The sequence below is a fragment of the Typopeltis vanoorti genome, chromosome 9, assembly GCF_054136105.1.
Source record: "Typopeltis vanoorti isolate ZY-2024b chromosome 9, IOZ_Tvanoo_1.0, whole genome shotgun sequence".
Classification (NCBI taxonomy): Eukaryota; Metazoa; Arthropoda; class Arachnida; order Uropygi; family Thelyphonidae; genus Typopeltis; species Typopeltis vanoorti.
In genome coordinates, this window is record NC_143557.1 from 41,729,402 (window position 1) to 41,753,871 (window position 24,470).

A 24,470-nucleotide genomic window follows, 5' to 3' on the forward strand; every position below is an offset into this window, starting at 1 on the left:
TTGAAGTTTCAACTGCACGTTTCTAATAAGTTCGTTGTATAAAACGTACTAGATAGGGAAAAAATACAAATTATAAATAAAAAAAAGCATAATCATAAGTGTTGGATCTATGAGATGCTTCAGAATACCGTGAAAAATCACGATGATGATTAATGTGGCTAAAAAACGTGTACCGGTAAAGATTGAATATCAGCTTCCCTCTGATGAAAGTCAGTCCCGTTTAAAGTGCTTACGTTCCATTTAGAATGGAAATAAATAATTCTGCTGTTTTCTGATTAATGAAGAAAAATCTAAAAATGTTTAAACTCGGCAATGAAATTAACCTCTGGCTTGGTTATCTGAATAGGTAATGTACTCGCTCGCCTGCTGTGGATTCGATTACTGCCGTGAATAGAGATGCTTGTGATTATCTTTAGGCGGGCAGTCAAGTTCATTGCCAGGTGTGAGATATTGCCTGTTTTTTTGGAGGCCTGAAGCAGCTTGAAAAAGTTCCATGTTTCATCCCTAGAGCAGGCTTCTGGATTATGCTAAAAATAAATAATTCAAAAATATAAATAAATAAATAATCCTTACTCACCCACGGTACTAAAGTACTGTAGGGTTGCAACCTTTTGTGAGAGGGTGGTATAAAAATATAATAATAATTATGTTTCTTTCTTTTCTATATAGATTTTTAAGCATTGCTTCAAAACAGAAATTATCATTTGTGATTATTTAATCCGTTTGTTTTCTGTCATAAGATAAGAACTTTATTTTGTTGTTCTTAGATTATATAATAATGGCATCTATCTGTGCATCGTGACACTTTCAAAGTCTTATTTGATACCAGAAAACAAACTTAGTATTGTTATATCTGGATCTGAAAGGGGAGTTCTTTCAAATATTGAGACATGGGTCAAATACCGCTCTCTAAATTGTAATCATAATCTAAGAAAATACTAGAAAAAAAGTATTGGAAAATATCATGGTTTTTAATTATTGAAAATCGTACCTTGCAATTCTGACAGGTTTCTCTTTCTGCTCCACGAGAACCTTTGGTTCTGAAACCTATTTTAGACTTTTACGAATAATTCGATCTACTTGTAAAAATATGTCAATTAGTAACGGTAAACAATTTTTACCCTACTAAATAAAAAAAAGAGTAAGTGTTTTCATATACAGTAACGAAAGAATTTTTAAACCTTCCTTTTTCATTGACAACATTTAATAAATTCTCTTCCAAAATTATGTGACAACCAACACATCTCTCTCTCCATCTCTGAACCACAAGTTTTACAAAAAATAAATAATGATTTTGTTAATTAATTAATTAATTTTATAATAATTAAATTACTACTAGTAGTAGTAGCAGCAGTATTACTGGTTAATTATTAAAGAAACAAAGACGGTAGATAAAGGTAAGAAAGACAAAAAAAGAAGAAGAAGCAATTACATGAAGGAATCATCAGTATCCTTTTCCATATATATATATGGGCGCATTAATCCCTCGATTAATGCGTCATTTTTTCGATACCCAAATTCGATTAGTGCGCTTATATACATCTTAAAAATAAATGTTACAGATTTTAAAAATTTTCGATCGATACATTTTTTATGGCTAACTATTTAAAATATCACTCACCAGGATGAAATAAATTAGTTACCGATTTGAAACATTTTACAAAGTTATTTTTAATGGCATGATACAGTATTTCCATATAAACCATGTTCCAAATTTACCGCCAAAATTTATGTCGTCTGCTTTACATATCATTTTGCTGATCATATCTCGTGCAATTGTTTTCCTTACTTATTTTTTATTTTACATCATTTTCCTAACCTTTAATCATAAGTAAAAGAATTAGTGAGCAAAAAATAGAAGTGTGAAAATGATTCGAAAAGTAATCTGATTGGAAGAAAAACTTGTAAAAAATAAAGAAAAATGAACAATGCAAGTCCAGAGCAAAGATAGGACAAGAACACAAAATTGGGTGAATCAACTCCTGAATACAAAGAGAAAGGTAAGGCTGCTTCAAGTTCATCCTGCATGCACTGAAAATCAAAGTATTATAATGATTGAATAAGAGAGATGTCTTTTTACATGAATCGAAGATTGTAACCTAAAATGGATCTCGCTAAACACTGCACATTAAATCAAGCATTGTCTCTTTGTAACCTGGAAAGAAAGGGCGATCAATGATGGAAAAGAAGAAGAATTCCACGTTAGTGCTGGATGATTTGAGCGTTTCAAAAAGAGAAATAGCCTACATAATATTCTAATCACAGGCGAAGCTGCAAGTGCAGATAAGGAGATATCCAGAGATTTTGAAGAAAATTGGGTAAGAAGGGGACTATTGTGATCAGCAAATATTTAATGTCGATGAAACCGGCTTTTTTTTTGGAAGCGAATGCCTTCCAAGACTTTTCTAGCTAAATCAGAGAAATCTCAGCCTGGTTATAAAGTCGCAAAGGCGAATGAAATTACTGCTAGCAATATGCGAGCCGTTTGGAATCACCTTTTTCCATATTGTGCAAATGATTTTAGAAGCTTTTCAAATGAATCTAAGTTAATTAAATCTCATTCTGAGAAGTTGAGTGATTCCACCCTGCTAAATTTAGATGCACAGCGGGAATATCCTGAAGAATATGAAGAAAATTTAATCACTGACAAGCCCAAAGAGGTTTCACCGAAACAATTTGAAAATAGTTTTCGTACAATTGAAGTTTTTAAGCAGCAATGCTTAGAAACTGACCCAGGTGAAGAGACAGCCAGTAAAATTTGCAGAAGAGGCAATAGGGCCATACCATCAGTTGTATGAAAAAAAGAAACAGAATGGCTGCCCAACTACCTTAGCTCAATTCTCTGTTAAGAAGCAGAATAATAAATTTATATTCTGAACATGTTTTATTATCTTTTAGCTTCATGGTTTTCCTTTAACCAGGCCCTGAGACATACCCTACTTCTTTTATAAAAAAATTAAGGGTCAAAAAAGAAATTTGAGGAACGAATTATACATTTTCCCATAGGTTATTATATTCGATTAATGCGTTTTCAATTAATGCGCCTGTTTTAAAGAACGCATTAGGCGCATTAATCGAGGGATTGCTGTACCACACACTACCACACTAGTCGGATGCCACAAAGTAAAATTTGTGGAAGCACCTGCCACAAATTGAACGTCATGCAGCTAGTTTGAGTCGTATGGCAAAATTGCGCATTAGTGTTTAAAAACTAATATACATTTGTTAAAATGATATATAAGTTCAGATATATACAGTTCTTATTATAAGTGGTCAAAATACGTGTTATCTCTAATTGTGTGCTGATTAAAAAAAAAAACCGGGGCTATCCATATATCAGAATGTGTAAATTGCACATAGCAACAGCACATCATTCAATTATGTACTCATCTGTTACACACAGTTCTTGTTATAATTCTAACAATAATTATTATTACAAACTGAAAACGTCATGCAACTTAATGTCACATTTTAGCATTTTCATATAAACCAAACAAAGGGATGTGGCAACATAACATTATTCATCCATCCACAAAGCTGACACCTCGGAATTCATAAAGCAGAGTTCGTGAAAGACGGGTAGCAAATGAATTCAATCAAACATTTCACTCCGTGAATGAAAAGGACCTGTTTTCTGCAATACATCAGATCAATTCCAGCAAAGAACCAGAAGAAAACGACATCAAGACATTATACGTTAAAGATCAGAATTGTGCATCATCAAGAATTTAAGAAACTAATCGACACTGCCTTACACAAACACTGCACAGTTCTGGCATCAACTACTGGCCCATGAAATAAACTCAATCAAGGTAAAAGATGGAATACATAAGCAGCACTTCAGTGCAGAATCTTGTAAGAGAATACGTTGGATGTTACGCAAGATTGTACACGTGTAAATATTTGTGCGATCATTAAAAATATTATAAATTGCAAACAGCATCTGTCTTAATGTCACTTTCAAACATCTTCATGCAAGTCAAACCTTAACGAAAGATATTATGTAATGAATAGTAACTACTTCTACTGCTGCTACTGACATTATTGCATTTATGAAATGTAAAAAAAATTAATATACTCAACATTCTGCATTGTGTTTTCACAAAAAATGGCTAACATCGTTTAACTGCATCTATATAAATACTCTGCTAATAAACCCTTGTCATACATGTTCTCGACAAGAACAAATATTAATACTCACTCTTATAGACTTGCCAGTTTTGATAAAGTAGCTCACAATATTCTAATTAGAAAACTAATAGGAATCAACAGTAAATTAAGTAGTTTAATAACTACCTCTCAGGAAGAAATCAGTGCACAGGGGTAGAAAGAGAACTCAGCACACCAAAAGCATCCTTGCTGAAAGGATTTTGTTTACATGAATGACATCCGTACACTACCAATAAATAATCATCTATTGCAGTATTGATTGCACTCATACTCACTGACTGCAGCTCATACTAACCTTCAGAAAGTAGTAGAACTAGAACAAGAAGAAATTAATGCTGGTGATTAAAATACATAAAATTGTTCAGAAGCCAATAATTCGATATGAAATAAATTGCAGCAATATAGACGACAAAGGCCAATGTGCTGTCATAACGCAGGTCTCAAGAGTGAAGTACCTCGTGGCGTAGGCAAGACGATATGAAACAGTGTACAAATTAACATACTTCCATAGAAATAAGATCTATCCTAGCGAATCCATTCCAAATTAGAGACATCATCCAACCCAGCATTAAAAAAAACTCTGGTATGCAAATCTTTGAGTGAAGCAAAATCCGCTGTGGCCAGACTATTTACTGAACAGTGGATCAATACACTGGATAACTTGAGAGAGAAAACTATGTAAATAGCACGCTTTGAGAGTAGCTACAGATGTAACTACTCTCAAAGCCCGATAAAAAACTGTCTAGTCCAGTGATCTCTTCCTTATGACTACATGGTAATGCTACGGCACTGCTAAAACAAAGATCATATGGCCACACAAGAATCAACTGAGATAGTTCGTCAACACACGAGGCAATTCATTTCCAGCGGTAATATTACACTAATGGTCAAATATTACGATTCTACTATACCCATCTTTAATGTACTTCCCTTGGAACCCGAGAAACCAAATCTGCCAGGTGCTTTATCAAGGTCTCATAAAGAGGCAAAATGACTTTCTTATCCTTACATGTCAAGGTTCGCTTTTCGCTTCAACATTGCAAATTCTCCTCTGAATTGTATTTGAAATATTTGCTATGTGACCTGTGAACTTCAAATTCCTACCTACCATTACGCCAAGTTGCCTAGCCTCATCAGTTTCTTGTAGCATAACCCCGCTAATATATTATGCCGCTGGAAATCTCATCACGCCAAAGTGTATAACTTTACACTCACTAACATTAAACTGATAACCATTTGTTTCCCAAATTTCCAGTTTATTCAAATAATTTTATAAGTGCTGGATATCGGTAGCATCTCTGATTGCCCTGCCATCTTCGCATTATCGACAACCAATTGTGCATCTCCTGTTAGACTCTTCCTAGATTGAACAACAATGGCCCAAGATACACCACTGGTCACTGGGATACACCACTGTACCCTGAGATACACCACTGGTCACTGGCTGATTCACATCCACCGTATACAACTTTTTGATATTTGTCTGTCAACCATCCGCCGATCCAAGTCAAGAATTTTTATTCCAATTCCATATTCTCCAGTTATGCAACAGTCTTTCGTGTGGTATCCTATCAAGTGCCTTAGCAAAATCCAACATTATCATAGTGTATCCATTGCCTTAATCCAACTGGACCGTAACATTGTTCTAAAATATGAGTAAAGTGCTAAAACCTGACCTTCCTTTAGTAAACCCATACAGCTCCTTGCAGAGTATAGCTTGTTTGTGTACCCATTTCTGTATGCGAGTTCTTACTAACTTCCATAAAGTCTTCACTATCACACCAGAGATACTAATAGGTCAGTAGTTAGACAGATCAGTTTTTGCAACACCCTTGTATGGAACCATCATATATTATTATTATTACGAAGACCTCCAGGAAGTCAGAAACTCGGTATTCTGAGACTCAAGTTACACAAACATGTTAAAGGTCAAGTCAATTCTGCTGAACATTCCTTTAGTAACCATGCTGATATTCCATCTGTTCCTATTGACAAATTCGTATCCAGATTATGCAACAACTCTTCAACCTCATTTTCATGCACCTCTAAACTCTTCATCCAAATGTAACAGTAGCACTGTGCACCATGCTACAGACACCTGGTTGATATATCTTAGCAAAGTAAGCAATCATTAACTGAAATATCTCATTAGCTTCTGACACTAGAGTACCATCTTCATTCAATAAAATTATTCTTCAACATTCATTCTTTCTTTTGCTTGCAGCATAACGATAAAATTCTTTTGGATTGCCTTTGGCTTGCATAACCATTTTCTTTTTTATAGCATAACCATTTTCCGATTTAGCTTTCCGGACAACACTCGTTACTTTTCTGGCCTGAGCTTCTGAGCTTTATATATTTCAGAACTTATCTCACTCTTAGTCTCACTGTATTCTTTCCACATCATCTTCTTGTGGATCTATTGCTTAATAAGGTTACACATCCATTTCACATCGAACCTATTTATTCTTCGAAAACACTAGGGATATATTCAGATATCACCCCTTTTAAGCACTTTTCAAAGATTCCTAGGCATTGCTGATATTTTTCCATTCAGTAACTGATACCATGGAACCAAGGATAGTATTCTCCTAAGTTGATCCTAATTTCCAGCTTTGCAGTTCAGCATGTAACCCGTTCCAATCGGAGCATTTATACAATTAGATACTTTCCAAGAAAGCACAGCATGATCACTGTCACCAACTGGTAGTAAAATAGTCATATTCTTAACAGAGATCCCTTCTGACGCTATGAACAAATCCAACACTCTTTGACTCGAGTTCCTTCTTTCAAATGCTGCTTGAGAAAGTTGCTTCGCAACAATTCAGTAAATTCCTCTTCATTCTTATCATGCTTCTACTCAGTCAATGTTTGGATAATTAAAGTCACCCATAATGATCACTCGTTTAGCATCCATATGGTTAAATTGGCGATGCAGCTCTTCATCCCGTGCAAATGAGCTGCCAGGTCCGTTTCAACACCTGACTATATATATAAATATGTCATTCTGTTGGCCTCCACTTCACACCAGATAGACTCAAATTCACCACTACATGGGATATTGTTACCATCATTTTCTTGCTTTTCTACCTAACTGGACTTAAGTCGTCTGATATCATTAGCAGTACTCTCCCCTCCTCTCCTGTCTCTTCTGTCATTCCTAAAAATAGTATACCCATTACATTCGATCCCAGTTACCATATCTCATTCTAATAGCCAGGTTTCACCAATGCGAACAATCTTAGACCACATCCTGTTCAATAAAGCAACAAACCCTTTGTTTCTGATGCTCCTGCGATTTGTGTATACACACATAACAAATTACCACCTACCCTATTCTTATAATTAGATAGGCAGTCTATTTGGTCTTGTTCTAGAAATTTCTCTTTTCCCTCCCCAGACACACTCAAAAGGTGTAGGTAGTATATTTGAGACATATTCAAATATACTACCTAGAATACTGATGCTACTAATGTTAGTACATCATCGACATATGTAATAATAAAAATTGATTGTAATTATTAAAATAAGAATATATCACTATTATAATATATAATAATATATCAACAATAATTTATTGTAATAATTTTCGGTTATTCCACGCTGTTAATCAAGAGTCATGGAAGTGCCTATTAAGTATTAAGTGCCTATTTCAGTAGAGAGAGCTGCTGATTACTTTTATCACATTATAAGAAGAGCTTTTCATATGATTGAGTTGTCTGTCTGTCTCATATGAAGTAACAGGATTTTTTTCTGTCCTGAAAACTTGGATATACCGTACAGAGTTCAGAGGCACACTACATTGACTTCTAGACGCATTTGCTTCGGCCGTAATGTCAAATAAACCAAAATAATTAAAATGATACCAAGAGAAATTTTTTCTTAAAAAAGGTGCAGAAGTCTTGTTCTTATTTTTGCTTAATATACTAAAAAGCAAAGCTCCGTACCTCCAGAAATATAAACATGTTTAAATTTTAATTGTTGTATCACCTTCTGTCTTCCATCAGGTCATAACGTCAGCTGCTATTGACTTTAGACGATTCAAGCAGTTCTCAGTAGCACGCAAAACACAAATTACTGAGCTTCACATAATCAATCCATAGGGCGAACGAATACTGGTTGTCACTGTCGCTGATGTTTTCTCCACTATTTTATACCTGCTTCTCCCCTACAATATGTTTGCACGTCGTTTTCACTTTTTTAGAAAGTTTTCAGAATACGTTTGAAAGCGTACCATATTTTACTATTAAAGATTTGTTGTTTGTGTTGCTGTGAAATTACACTCATAGAAGAGTGAGTATATATTTTAGCAAGTTTTCTGATAATGAATAGCATCCAGCGATCACTAAACCAGTCAGCGCAGCATGTTGAGTGGCGTTTGTCTACGAATTGAATATAATATGAAATCTTAACACCAGATGGCGACAAAATCAAATTTCAACTAAAGCAGTTGTCTTAAAAGGGGAAACTAATAGTAGTACCGTTATATAAGCAACAGCCTTTTCCAGAACAATGAATATGTATTTCTATGGGTATTTTAAAATAGTATTTGGAATAATTGAGTTTCTAAAATTTTTTATCCTTTTCAGATTGCAAGACTGGTCAGAGAACAATAGTCAAGTAGGGAAGAGAAACTGAAACATATGATCTTCATTCCTCTTCCGTTAGCCATGTACACCGCAATGGATGAAAAATAAATAAAATAAATAAAATAAAATAAAATTTTAATCCCCTTTAGTCTCATTTCAGTTGTCATTAATGTAAGAAATGTTTTGTTTCTACTTTTCACAGAAGTAAATAAGTCTAACACATTCATTGCATTTTATTAGAGGAAATAAGTTTGTAAGTTCCATCGATGATAACTTGAAGCAAACGACCTTATTTACTATTTGAAAATATGATGATACATCCCTTTCCCGAAATAATATCGCTATTCTACTTTGCGAAAAAAAGTGACAAGAGCTAATGTAGAGCGATTTGCGCAAAAAAAAAGAGATAAAAACGAATATCAGTAATAGTTGATGTTTATTTTGTAGTTCTCCGAATTATCTCTCTTAACACGAACTACAGTGGATTTATTTTGCATTCATTGTTGTATCCCTACAAAAGGATAAAATTTTATTAAATAGAAATATAAAGTTGATTACAATCTCGAAGAAATTTGCTAATTAGATTTAAAATCTAATATTAACAAGTTTCTTCTCTCTGTTCGACCTATTCTGCCTATTCACAGCGTTAATGTTCTATAGGTTGACAAGTTCTCTTGTATGAGATCACCATAAGAATAACTAAACAACAAATATTTATAAAATATTGGAAAGTGTTATAAAAAGTCTGTTACGATTACTATATGTTGCTTTGTGCTACCTAGACATTAAATGCACAGATTTCATTGACTCTTCAAAGTCTATCTATCTATCTATCTACCTTCAAAGCATGCTTTAAATGCCGGAAAACAGTACAATGGCGTTATTGTATCTATCCGAGAAATTTGAGAAATTTGTAAGTTGCTTAAAACTGAACAGCTTGCGTATTATTATGACATTCTAATATATATATATCATCATCATCATCATCATCATCATCATCAAATTCCTGCCATGTACCCTCAAGGGGTGTACAGGATATGATAGTACTACATGAAAAAAATTACATCATTATTAATTTCCTATCTACAATTTTCCTCCAAATCAGTCTGTTACTTGTCAAGACTCCAACATTATCAGATCTTATATTTCTATCGTCTAAAGCATTTTGTACCGTATCATTCCACCTATATCTTGGTCTTCCTCTGGGTCGTTTTGCTGCCAACCTGGCAGAGAACACTTGTTTTGCTAATCTTTCCTCGCCCATTCTGTTTAAGTGACCATACCACCTAAGATTAGCTCGGCTAACGCATTCTTGGATGCTGACAATGTCAAGTTCTTTCCTATATATATATATATATATACTGTATATATATACTGTATATATATATATATATATATATATATATATATGAAAAAAAATGAAAGAATATATATATATATATATATATATATATATTCTTTTATCTATCTATCTATCTAAACAAATCAACAGTACTCTAACACAACAGTCGAACCAAAGCACTTTATTAGAAAATCCTGCATCATCCCACCAAACACTATTTCACTGGGATCTACTATATCGCACAAACGCCACCAAACCCGACGCAGATATTCAGTGGAGAATGTGGCACAATGCATTACCTACCTTCTCTGTGAAGACTGCTGCGGTAGTCTTCCCACAGAAGAAGATTATTTCAATCTCGTCCATGCAGAGCCAAATTATCATTCATTCTGCAACTACCTCTTCATCACTGCGAAAGCGATAATATACAGCTTCTATCTCAGACATACAAGACCAGACAGCACAACAGCTTCACAGAGAGAGGCAGCTGATCAACTCCTTGCAGACTTCAAACAAAAGGTGAGAAGTCATATCCTACACGATCATCACTACCAACAGTCAGAACAACATCTTAGATCTTTTCCACCAAGACTGGAATCCACGGAATCAACTATTGGCTGAGCAGGGCAACCGCATCATAGTCCACTTTCCAACAGAGAAGTGACATAATTTCCCCCCTTTCCAAAGAAAGGGGGAAGAAAGATTTTTTGTGCTTAACAGTGCGAATAATGATCGTCTGTTACTCTAATGTAAATAGATAATATTGTCCTATAGCAACTGTTATGTTCATATACAGTATCATGTCAAAATAACTGTTAATGGCATGAAAAAATGTAATTCACCTTACAACAACTGATATTCTTATGTAACATACTATACATAACATAACATACTTCTATATATATATATATATATATAGAAGGGAGACACATGGATATCCGAAACTGGAGTCCAATCTCACTAATTAATACCGATTGTAAAATCATTTCCAAAGTTAGCAAACCGAATAAAGCCGATGCTGCCTGAAGTTATTGTTCAACATCAAACTTATTCTGTTCCAGGAAGATTAATACATGATAACCTCCATTTAATAAGATATCTCATCCACATCGCAAACAGTCAACATGAAAACCTAGCACTCGTCAGCCTTGATCAGGAGAACGCTTTCGACAGAATAGAGCACGAGTACCTTTATGAAGTCTTAAAGGCATTCGGCTATGGTCCTCTTATCATTGAAAGAGTGCAATTGCTATACAGAGATGAGGTTAAAAATCAACAGCAGGTTCACTCACACTTTGTCATATTCTAGGGATCAAACAAGGATGTCCTCTCTCTGGACAATTATACGCACTGGCCATAGAACCCTTCTTAAAAAGAGTACACGACATCATCATCTCCAAACGAATCAGCATAATAGAGCCTCATCAAAAAATGACGTCACTGTAATAGTCCGAAATGAAGAAAAATGACAGTAACCGAGGAAGCACACAAACTATGTGCACAAGCCTCAGGAACCAAATTAAACTCTGCAAAAACCACTGGCTTGTGGTCAGACAGATGGAAGGCTAGAAATGATTCTCCGATCGAATGTACCTGGTCAAGTGAAGGACAAACACACTTAGGTGTACACCTTGGCAATACCCAAATATATAACACACTGAACTGGACACAGCTGCACAACCGATTTAAACAGGTGCTAGGAAAATGGAACAACATTCGTTCAATGTCTTCACTTAGAGGAAGGGTACTAATAGTTAACTAGAATTGGCTGTGCTATGGCATACCCTCAAAGTACTGACACATCCCCCCGAAGACTTTCTCCATCACATTCAAAAGCAATCAAACGTTTCCTCCGGAACAATACTAACTGGACAACATACTCTGAACTCTTCAAGCCACTCAGTAAGGGAGGTCAAGGCCTGATTTTCCTTGTAAACAAGATTAGATCCTTCACTATAATCTTCCTCCTAAAGACACCAGTCCAATCATACTTATGTAACCACATTTGATTACATCATGAAATCATCCACCAGAGGACTTACACTTTCCACAATCCTCCGAATGGGCAGTTCTGCACCATCACCTCCTACAATACAGAACTTCATCACACACCGACAGGATCAACAGAGTCAGCTGTACCACTGTTTTCGAGCAGAAATATAACAAGTCTCGCAACTGGCCAGCCCTTTCTTTTCCCTACATGGAACTGGGCAGGAATAAGAATCACAGGAGACCTCCTGACCCAGACCCTAAAGTGGAAAACATTCACATGCCTACCAATGAAAAATCCAAAAACTGAAAAGCAATATCAACAGATGCAAGCTGCTATTATAAAAGCCCATCCAGATATCACTGCACCTCAGGGAATCCGTATTCCTTCTAGAAACTGCGCGGAGCCGATCTTTCATCTTGTATCATCTGAAGCCTCACTTCCAAGTCTTCCCTCCAACTACAAGAAAATATACCACCTCCTCATGTCGGTGCCTCCAACTTCGCCCTTCGTATTTTCATTCTTAACCGTCTCATCTACAAGGCTGCACATGCAGTGGAGACTATGGCATAACAGCTTCCGAACTCCTTCTAAGCTCTACAAATTTCAGCTCAGATGATCTTCATTTTGTTTGCGGGACAGGTTAGATAAGTGTGTTCCAAGGATCTGTGTATATTCTGCGAAGTTTCAGGTACCGTGGAACACACATATCTAACCTGTCCCGCAAACAAAATGAAGATCATCTGAGCTGAAATTTGTAGAGCTTAGAAGGAGTTCGGAAGCTGTTATGCCATAGCCTCCACTGCATGTGCAGCCTTGGATGGGAGTTGAATATTATTTCCTTAGATTCTATAATTTTTCTCTCTATCTCGTCACAACCGTGGTGAATATTGTCCGTTCTATCCCAGAGTACCTGATGTTAAAGGTTTTTCTTCCCTTGAATTAGCTGAAAATAGAACATGGTTGGAGAAGGCACTGGCACGAGTTCTGGTGTAGTGGATGTCTCGTTGATGTTCTTCTAAACGTAGCTCTACCGATTTCTCCGTCTGTCCGAAGTACGTTTTTTTTTTTTTTTATTTATTTATTTATTTATTTATTTACCGCAGTCGCAAAGCATCTTATAAACATCAGGAAATTTGAGATTATTGTGTTTAGTTTTAGGATGAATTAAGATTAACGTAGTTTCGGAAAGGATGTGAAGAACGTCTTGATGTTATATTTCCTTAGAACTTTAGCTGATTTCTGAGATATAGAATAATATATGGCATAGAAATACTGCCTTTAGAAATAGTGCTATATTCGTTACGTCGTTGACGAGGGTTAAACAATAATTTGTCTATAGTCTTCTTCGAGTAGCCATTACGTAGGAACGTACTTTGAAGTCGACTGAGTTCATATATATATATATATGAACTCAGTCGACTTCAAAGTACATTCCTACGTATATATATATATATATATATATATATTTTTTTTTTTTTTTTATTTAGTTTAGATTTTAAATTTAAAATTTAAAATCTAAATTAAATTTTGTTTCTAAGAAAAAAAAAATCTTAACAACGAAACTTCCCCATTCTGCACTTTTCTGTAAATTGGTAAGCTGTCCAATAAATTTATCCGAAGGAATTAAAAAAAAAAGAAAAAATCTGGCTTCTTTCAAAAGGGAAAAAAAAAAGAAAATCTGTCTAATTGAAATGTGAAATATTTTTATGCACTCTCCTATTGTACTTTAGTACGATGGGTGGACTAAAAGAGATTCCGTCAGTCCCCCTCTAGACATTAAACATGCACGTTTTCAAACCGCTTCGGACCTCCGAATAGCATAGCAATGATCTCGCACAATGCAGCAATGAAAAATATTTGCAAACTAATCCACTGTAACATGGATGTTTGTAATGCTTTTACAAACATCCATGTTACAGTGGAGGGCTGAAATCCGGAATCCGTGTAGCAAGCAGATTTGCTATCTACTTGGACACTGAGGATGGCAAATGGCGAACTGTGAAATATATTTAAACAATACAATATGACTACTTAAGACTACGGCACTTCATTGGCACATATGAAAACTGTGTTTCCTATGAAGTCAGAAGAGGAACAAGCAATAACTCCCCCCTCAACACTCCATCTAATTATTAATACGGTATTCATAATATTTATATATAAATATAAACTAATGACCTATTTTTTTTTTTTTCAACGCGCATTCTCCAGATGATGCCGAATTGTTTATTATACCTCTGTTTCATTTCTAATTTTTATCGCATATTTTATATACATTTGCGAGCAAGCTTCTTTTGGCATGGAAATGAATAAATCTATAGCCAAAAAAAAAAAAAAAAAAAAAAAAAAAAAAAAAAAAAAAAAACATTCTAACACATCATTTTAACATACTGCGGATTGCTGTATGACTTTTAAAATATCAATTTTTTTTAAAAAAAAGGCCTCAGAGATAAAAGTACAAACACCAATTAAACGCATTTTATTTTAATATATTTAATAAAACTCTCTAATGAATTCAAGAATATGTTTTTCCCTATATTTCTGCATTTTGAATATGGATAATACGATTTCAATCACTTTTTGTTTAAAATCTGACACCCACATACGAAAAGATTGGGAACACTGGTGCACAAGATTGGTTGTCCACATGATTTTTTAAAAAATCATGTGGACTTTTTACTAAACTCTGATTACCTGGATACATTTTCGGATAATCGCAGTAGATAAATGATGGGTTCATTTATTCATTATTGTTTTTTAAAATTGCTACTAAATCATTTAGTATCCTTCGAAAGAACACAGAGGTGACTTAAATCAGTTTTCCTATATGAACTTTTTTTTAATCAGAAAATTCAAAATAGCGCAGGTTTGAATTATTTTATTTACATAAAAGTACACCTCAGAGTTGCATTCATAAATTCCCAGTAAAGAAACACGAAGCTTTACAAAAAGAATTATCAGAAGCTGAATTCGTGCTTTGGAATTGTAATGGGTTCACTTGTTTCTTTTTCTTAATACGTGAGGTCATATTCATCCCTTTGTCAGACATGAACTGAGATCTATCGGTCGTTCTTTTATTACCCTTATTGAGGGATGACATTAAATGGGCATATAATCCCGATTCCAATAGCAATGGATTATATACGTCCAGGACTTTCAAATTCTCTAAGTAATCGTTTGTCTTTGCAATAATCTCCTGCGAAGCAGAAACTTGTTCTTCGTGGAAATGTTCGATATTGGACATCATTATCTCTCTAAAAGCAACCGATTTCACAAGCATCGTGAAACCGTCACATGGAAAAATTGCATACATACTCTCGGCGGATAAATGGTTTTTGCCAGAGACTGGAGTATTAATATGTCTTTTAGCCAAGAGTACGAGTTCTTTTTCTCGTAAAAAGTGACAAAGAGTATTAAACATTTGTTGGTTACTTTCAATGTCTTCCCATTCAAATTTCCAACAACGAGTCGAAGAAATAATAAGCGGTTGACCGAATATGATAGATTCGCATATTCCGCTTTGTTTAACGCTACCGACAACATATAAGTAATAGATAGGAACTTTGCAGGCTACCATTTTAGCCTGATTAGGTGTAACAAGTTGGATAAACCCTGCATCGTTAGACAAGAGAAACTGGCAGTTTACTGGCAGTGTTTCTGTATTAATCATTCTTTCATGTATATCACACCTTATAATAAGTGGAACATTCACGTCTTCTTTTTCAATGATTAAACGAAGATGGTCCGAATCGGTACTAAAGTCATGGAGCCAACTTTTGAAGAAACATTCAATTTGATAAATATCGTTACTGATGTTCAGGACTTCAACCATGCCTTCACAAGCATCTTCTGTGTTTTTAGCATGAGCAACTTGAGTATCCATTTTATCCCCAGCGAACTCGTTTTCTCTGTTACAAGACTGTAGCAGACTGTCAAGACTATCACGATGAATGAATGACACCACCTGAAAAAAAAGTACCATTGCCAGTTTTAATAATCATTAGACAGATAAGATAATTTTAAATGATAACGTACACAATAATGTGAATAACGTAATCAGACATCACTAGAATTACTTCGTCATTACCAAAAAAAAATTCGAATAAAGTTGTAGAAGAGCATCTTGAAGGTTAAAAATAGTGGTACTTGATGTGTGTGTGTTTTACCAGTGGTTCTGGTAAAATACTTATAAGCTCTGTATTACTAAAATCTTGGTATTTCTAAGCCTGGCTCCCACTGATGAGACCTCAATAAAGGTCGAAACCGGTCTGGGTAGTGGCCCCTTGCCTTTAATACATAGCATCATACATCTCCTCCAGGAGATGTGCTTTGCATTAAGTGTAAATATTAAGAATAGTGATCAGAGCTTATCCACCTTTACCACGAGTTGCCTTGACTTGACTAGGTGTCGTCACCCAGACGTGCAATACTTGCGGGTGCAAACTTGACTTACTTGTCTGTTTGCTTACTTGGGAAATGGAGTAAAACCAGGCTTAAAATAGCTTGGTATCTTTAACATTTATTATACCCAAGGTAAAATACTTTCTACACACACACACACACACACACACACACACACACACACACACACACACACACACACACACACACACACACACACACACACACACACACACACACACACACACACACACACACACACACACACATATAAGCTCTGTATTACTTAACCTTGGTATTTCTTAGCCTGGCTCCCAATGAAACCTCAATAAAGGTCGAAACCGGTCTGGGTAGTGGCCCCTTGCCTTTAATGCATAGCATCATACATCTCCTCAAGGAGATGGGCTTTGCATTAAGGGTAAATATTAAGAATAGTGATCAGAGCTTATTCCAAATTTACCACGAGTTGCCTAGACTTGTACTACTTTACGGGTCAGTTAGACTTGCATTACATTCAGGCGCAAACTTGACTTATTTGTCTGTTTGCTTACTTGGTAAATGGAGTAAAAACCAGGTTTAAAATAACTTGGTATCTTTAACATATATTATACCCAAGGTAAAAAACTTTCTACATGGGACTGAACAGATAGCATCAATGGTGGAATCATATTAAAAACGAGGATATTAGGAAGGAACTTGATGGTGTTAGCATACAGCAATGTGTGAGTAGTGTTAACCTCAGGTGGTGTGATCATTTAAACAGAATGGAGCTGGTAAAGTTTCATGTGCCATTAGTACAGGTACCATTATAATATGTGCTCTCAAGAGGAGGGGGGGGGTCTGCAGGATATTTGAAGTCTTTCGAACAAAAGAGCATAGTCGAAATCGACTGAGCTACGGAGGCTCCAGTGTCGCGGTATGGTTCGTCACTGATGCGACCAGCAGGCAGAAGACTTTGGAGGCTGTGAGCAGTGCCGGCTTAACACAGTAAGCTGGCGATGCATAGCATCGGGCGCCTGCTTCAATGGGCGCTGAAGTGAGTAGAAAAAATAAAATAAAATCACATTTTTAATATTGGCGTTTATTGGATATGCACTAAATATATTGTAATAAATACTACGACTTTTAATAACATTTAGCAAAATCTACAAGTTGTTTTTCGCTATGTGTAGTCAGAGGCACGCCAAGGGTATTTGCCGCCCGGGTGCAAACTTTTATCGGCCGCCCCTAATACTGCATTGTATAATCCAAATTAGATATTAGTTACATAAAATGCTGCCCTATCAATGTTTCTGCCGGTGCGGTGCATCCCTTGCACCCTCGCGCGGCTCTGTGTGTAGTATAGAGCTGGCGGAAACACTATACGCTCGCCCGAGAAGTCGTGTTACAGAGGGAGCCTTACACTACGACTTTCTTTTTACATGCAGCACGCTTCGAAAATCAAAATCAAACATATTCTCTTCGAATATTTTTGACACTTCCAGTTTCAGTAGCAAGTGGAGAACGATCATTTTCAAGACTGAAACTAACTTAAAAAATATCTAAGATTTAGTATTTCATAGGAAAGACAGGTTGGATTGTCAAAATCGCAACAGAAGGTGATATCTGATAAAAACTAGAAACAAGTGAAACTTTGGATGAATTTGCTTCCATAAAATCAAGATAAGTAAACTTTTAAATAATTAAATTTTTTTCCTTTTCCTTAAAAAATTCAATGATTCTTGTCATTGTACAATTTTTCAAGTTTGTATATTTCTAGTTACAATAGCTCTAGTTATAATGTATCTGTAATTCTAATTTAAGTGTATTTTTGTATGTTTCACTATTTTTGTTGTGTTGTTAATATATGTATTTTTCAAAGTACAAAATTTTACATAAAATTATTATTTTGATTTATTAATCTTTAAATTGTAAATAGATTAAAAAAGTAAGGTGCGCTCAACTTAAAATTGTATCGGGGTGCCAGAACCCCTAGAGCTGGCACTGGCTGTGAGTCTATAATTGCGACCTGTTTGTGGCAGGAAAAGTGGTCGATAAATAAGCTCAAGAAAAAAAAATTATATTGTTTGAAGGTTTGTATATCATCAAAGGTAAGTGAAATGGGAATTTTTTTCACTTCTCCGATAAAGAAAGGAAGACAAGACTGTGCAACATCACTGGATAGTAGTAATGTTGAGACTTTTATATTCACCCAAAGGACAAGGAGCTTACTGTTTAAGACACTAATTGCAGAAAATATTCAGGACTGCAATGCTTGATCACTGAAAGGTGTGTCAAATGAAAAGGAGGCATGAAATGCATTTTCAGTAATAAAACTATGGATAGGACTTGAAGTAACCGAAGGTCATTTGTGTAGAGGAGAATAAAGGTGAGCGAAAGTGCTTAGTCCTGAGTCACTCTTAATGATCGAGAAATTAGAAAAGATGAAACTGCTCACCAAATGCCAGGCACTAGATTTTAAATAATTTTCTAAATGGCCGCTATATCAGACCTGGTCAAGTGTTTGATATCAAAAACAACTGCGAATTCCTTAAACATAGCTTACATCCAGAGCTGAATGATATGCTAAGAGATCCACTGTGACTCTAGACAAAAAAACAAACAAAAAACATTCTAGTGGTTACTGATTACATGTAGTTCTTCGCTTCCAAGAAGATGAAACCCTAAGAACTTGATAAGGTTCTCCTTAACTTTGAAAGAAAGGAGGTGAAGATTCTGGGATCATAATCTTATGGCAGATTTTCATCTTTCGGGTTTTTTCCAGGATGGACTGAATATAGGCTTGCTTCCATGCTGCACATAGATGGCAGATAGTGTTAAAGACTGCAAAAAAAGTAAGGGAAGTATTAATTATTAAGCATAGCTGAAAGGATAAGTACCATAACATCACGACTAAACGGCATTTTTATCATCCAAACTATTTAGGATTCATATGATATCATATTAGTATACGAAATCATTTTGTCAAAGGAAATCAGTGGACTATTCTTAGTGTAGCGGAAAGAAATTTGCTTTGCTTCTCCTCCAAAATTTCAAAATTCTTCAGAATTCGATGGCTTTATTTGGAATATGAGAGACATAGAAGCATTGACTGGTATAAATTTCAACCTGATTGGCCTAGTGGACCGTATTTTCACTCTCCTACCAACAAGCGGTGGGTTCGAATTCCCCTTTGGCATGGATGTTTGGGAATATCTTTAGGTGGGTGGTGGATGATATTCATCACCTGATGGGAGACACCACCCTACTTAATGGAAGCCCGGAGTAGCTTGGAGAAAAAAATACCATGTTTGGTCTTAGAAGTAGCGTTCTCTGATTTTTGAATCCTCAGTTGACACCAAGTAATAAAAGGTACTATTATTATTATCCTTTCTCGGTGGATGGACGTAACAAAATGTTGCACCCTAAACCTTGCCTTTTGGACCCGAAAGCATATCGCTGTTGTTGTAGGTGGTACCTGGACCACAAAGTTGGATATGCATTTTTTTTTACAGCATAGCCTGAATTCGAAACTAGAGTTTTTTGTTGTATGTTCAGTTTATTGTTGTTTTGGCACAGCTGATGGAAAACCAGAAAGGACAGTAGCGCTTGTTTCGAGTATATTCGAAGATGTACACCTTCATTCAAGCAAATTGATTTTTAGTGAAGAAAAATCACTAAAACTGATTTTTTTTTGTATATAAAGTATCATCTTATAGTACCAAAACATGCAATTGTAGGAAGAGCGTTCTGAAGAAAATGAAACTTTGCTGAGGTCACAGTCTGAGTTACCAAGAGGAAAGCTGACATGTACGAATACTTGTAAGAACTGAAAAGAAAGCATAGAAGGAAATGAGAGGGGGCGGGATTTTTCTTGGTCTTCTAGTAACTATATGGACAATTTCGATTAAGTCACTTCCAATAGTGATTATCTCGATGTCTCCCCCAGCATGGTTAATAGAATTAGGAAAGAGAAGCTAGTTGTAGTTGTGAAGTTTAAGGTCCTCAAGGAAAATTATTTCATTATCTGATTAATTGGACAATAAAGCGAATATAAAGTTATTATTATTATTATTATTATTATTATTATTATTATTATTATTATTATTATTATTATTATTTTGTATAAGCTTTTGCTATTTTTCTATATTTTTGGTTTGATTTTTATTGTTTAGGGAGATTTTTTTGTCATCCAGAAAAATAAAAGATGTTAGAGGAGGCGAGTTATAGGATAAAGGGAGTTGCAGTGAGAGAAAAACTGACAGATGCCTCCACACACAAAGATCATCCAGTCTCTTAGTCAATGCTCCCACACATACTATACTCGGACTTTTCCAACCACAGAGCCTCATTAGTGCAGTTGCGAGAAGTTGCAACATTTGCTCTTCAGTTGAAATGACCCATTCGAATTCCGTCTAGAACGCGATAAACTTTTATACAAAATTTTCAGCTGAAGGTAAGTTAGCCGGTCTCATACAAACTTGGCAGAGTTTTATTCCCCCCCCCCCCCATAAGAACTTGTCACTTATCAGATATAATGCATTATCAATGAAAATTATCGCCATTACAAGCATTATTACACTTTTAACAATTGTTTACTTAGCACAATAAAATAGATTAGTGCAATATTTAATTAATTAAAATGATCTTCAAATTCATTAAATGATTATTATAAATTTTAATGAGAAATTAAAAGAGGGTGTCCCAAAATATATATTCTGATTTGGGTTCCATGTATTACTTTGTGCGTTAATGACAATAATACCAAATTTATTTGAAAAAGTGACAAATAGGAACAGTAAAAAAGAATAATAACAAAATAAAATAAACTGTGATTATGCAATAAACATATTACACTATTTTTCTGTATTACAGGTTTTACTCCTTTCACCAGTGGCGGCCCGTACATAAGCACTGCAGCACGGCAGCACCCCCAAGGAAAAAATGAAAAAATTAAATTTTGTGTGTGTTTATAAATAATAACAACGCTTGAAATATTATATAAATGCAATACAACATGTTAAAGGTTACAGCTTATGTTTCGACATTGATTGAATAGTTAATAATTGGAATTGTTCGATTAACGCTTTAGATTACGAAACAAATGCACTGCGATCTAGAGGAAATTTTTCTAAGCCTTTTTTTCGACCGGTTCCCGAGTTAGTCGATCTCTGGCACGGGCAAGCGGGTATTTCCTCCCGGAAACTCGGGTTTTTCGTCCAGTAAACTCAAGAAAATCGACCGTAGAACCCACATTATTTCAGACATTAAATGTATTGGGTTAGGGACCACGAGATGGCGGCACATTTGAGCCGTCTTTCTCTTCACTGCGTATCGCTTAATTAGTGATAGCCTTGGGCCATCTATCTCTGATTGGGTACTAGTGGAGATTGAACTGCCCACTCAGTCTCCAAAAGTTAGATATGGCTAAATGGCCTCGCCTACTCCCGTATACGGGAATAAAAAGAGGTTAGCTGATTTTTTTTTTTTTAATATTTTTTCAATTATCGTTGTACGAAACAAATGCATTGCGATCTAACGCCGATATTCGTTTGCACTTGTCATTGCTATTGATATGAATTTTTTATTATTGGTGTTTGTTCGTAGTGAGGATGAAATATTTTTAATAAAGCAATTTTTAATATGTAAATTTATTTATTAATAAATTCGTTACTGATTAGGAAAAAAAAAGTTTTTTTTTTTTTTTTTTTTTGTATATGCAGCACCCACACTTAAAATTTTCACCGGCCGCCACTGGCTTTCACCCAAGTTTCGGATGGCTGCATGAAAAAGCAAAGCAAATATCAAATGCACCAAAGAGACAAAAGCATATGTAGGTCTCCAAAATATCACAATAAATAATGTTTTACCTGTATTTTCCTAATTGATGAGATATCTACATTTCGAAAGATATGCTTAATGCCATTTAACAGTTTCCAACCTGGCCGTGAAGTGATAACAGAAATTTGTAACTGTAGTAAGCTATCACGATACTGAAAATTCTGTTGAAAAAAATAAAGAAATGAATAAATAACACACACACACACACACACACACACACACACACACACACACACACACACACACACACACACACACACACACACACACACACATCCATACATACATATACATACAAGGCTTAGCAAATAATCCAAGACTCATGTGTTAATATGACCCAATAAGCCAATAAGAGTTCTACGAAAAGATTAATAATAATGTACTATAATTGGATAAGTATATATATATATATATATATATATATAGTTTTATGAAAAAATTGAATGACTAGAAACGAGATTTAATTAAAAAGGTTTTAATATAAACACACTACTAGTTTCGGCCTGTAACAGCCTTCTTCAGGTGACATTATAAAAGAAAAAACACTAAACATTGAGGATTAAAAGACTATGAACAACATAGACAGTCTTTATACATAATTAGCATGAAAACGTTGTAGTTGTATTTGAAGCTGTTCTTTTATTTGTTGCATTGTTGGGAGAGTGCGTGCTTGCTGCATCACGTGAACGCCAGTACATGATTACAGCTGAATGACTATCTGGGAGGTTGTAGCTTAAGTTGTTATTTAGATGAACAGGATTGAAGATGATTTCTCTCGATTCCACAATTTTTCTCTCTATTTCGTCACTGCAACGGAAGATGTTTGTAGATTTTTCCCAGCAGACTTTGTGACTTTGGTTATCATCATTAGGATTAGCCGAGAAAAGGATATGACCTGATAATGCACTTGCACACACACACACACACACACACACACACACACACACACACACACACACACACACACACACACACACACACACACACACACACACACACACACACACACACACACACACACACACACACACACACACACACACACACACACATCACAACTGAAAGACAAATTGCCAATGAGCATGGTGTTGGTTTGGATATTGTTAATGCGATTTTAAAGAGGTTTAGAAGATAGGTACATGTCTCTCATGTGTTCTTCCATACGCATTTCGACAGATTTGTCTGTCTGCTTGTAAGTAATGTCTCTCATATCTAATGAGAGACATTACTTACAAGAGACAGCGAGCAAGTGCATTATCAAGTCATATCCTTTTTTCGGCTAATCCTAATGATGATAACCAAAGTCACAAATTCTGCTGGGAAAAATCTACAAACATCTTCCGTTGCAGTGACGAAATAGAGAGAAAAATTGTGGAATCGAGAGAAATCATCTTCAATCTTGTTCATCTAAATAACAACTTAAGCTACAACCTCCCAGATAGTCATTCAGCTGTAATCATGTACTGGCGTTCACGTGATGCAGCAAGCACGCACTCTCCCAACAATGCAACAAATGAAAGAACAGCTTCAAATACAACTACAACGTTTTCATGCTAATTATGTATAAAGACTGTCTATGTTGTTCATAGTCTTTTAACCCTCAATGTTTAGTGTTTTTTCTTTTATAATGTCACCTGAAGAAGGCTGTTACAGGCCGAAACTAGTAGTGTGTTTATATTAAAACCTTTTTAATTAAATCTCGGTTCTAGTCATTCAATTTTTTCATAAAACTATGTATGTTAACCGAGTCAATGATCATTCTGTCATATATATATATATATATATATATATATATTTTTTTTTTTTTTCGCCACCTTCGTCACCAATATACAGAGCAAACAATTTAATCCGATCACGCCAAATTTTCTTCAAGTATTTGATTTTTGCTTCAGTTCTCAATAATTTTGGTTTCGTTTTACTATTTTTGGTTTTGGTTTTAGTTCATTATTTTGTGTGAGTGCTGTGTGTTTTAACTGTCTCTACGATGTTTAGTAATAGTGTTGTGCGTTTTTAATAGGATAAACAAGTTGACATTTGTAGTGTTTTATTCATTTTGTGTAGCTATAAAATGGATACAACATCTCCAAGAAAGCGTTCAAAACTATGTACTCTTTTTCAGCACGCACACACACACACACACACACACACACACACA

The 24,470-nt window shown here is 35.2% G+C and overlaps 1 protein-coding gene across 1 annotated transcript; it reads right to left on the reverse strand.

Annotated features, from left to right (window-relative positions):
- Positions 1–15,005: 15,005 nt before the first annotated feature.
- LOC150103001 (meiosis 1 arrest protein-like) lies at positions 15,006–15,977 on the reverse strand. The gene has a single exon (XM_090398042.1). It carries the CDS (start codon positions 15,975–15,977, stop codon positions 15,006–15,008), a length of 972 nt encoding a protein of 323 aa, XP_090254168.1.
- Positions 15,978–24,470: the final 8,493 nt, after the last annotated feature.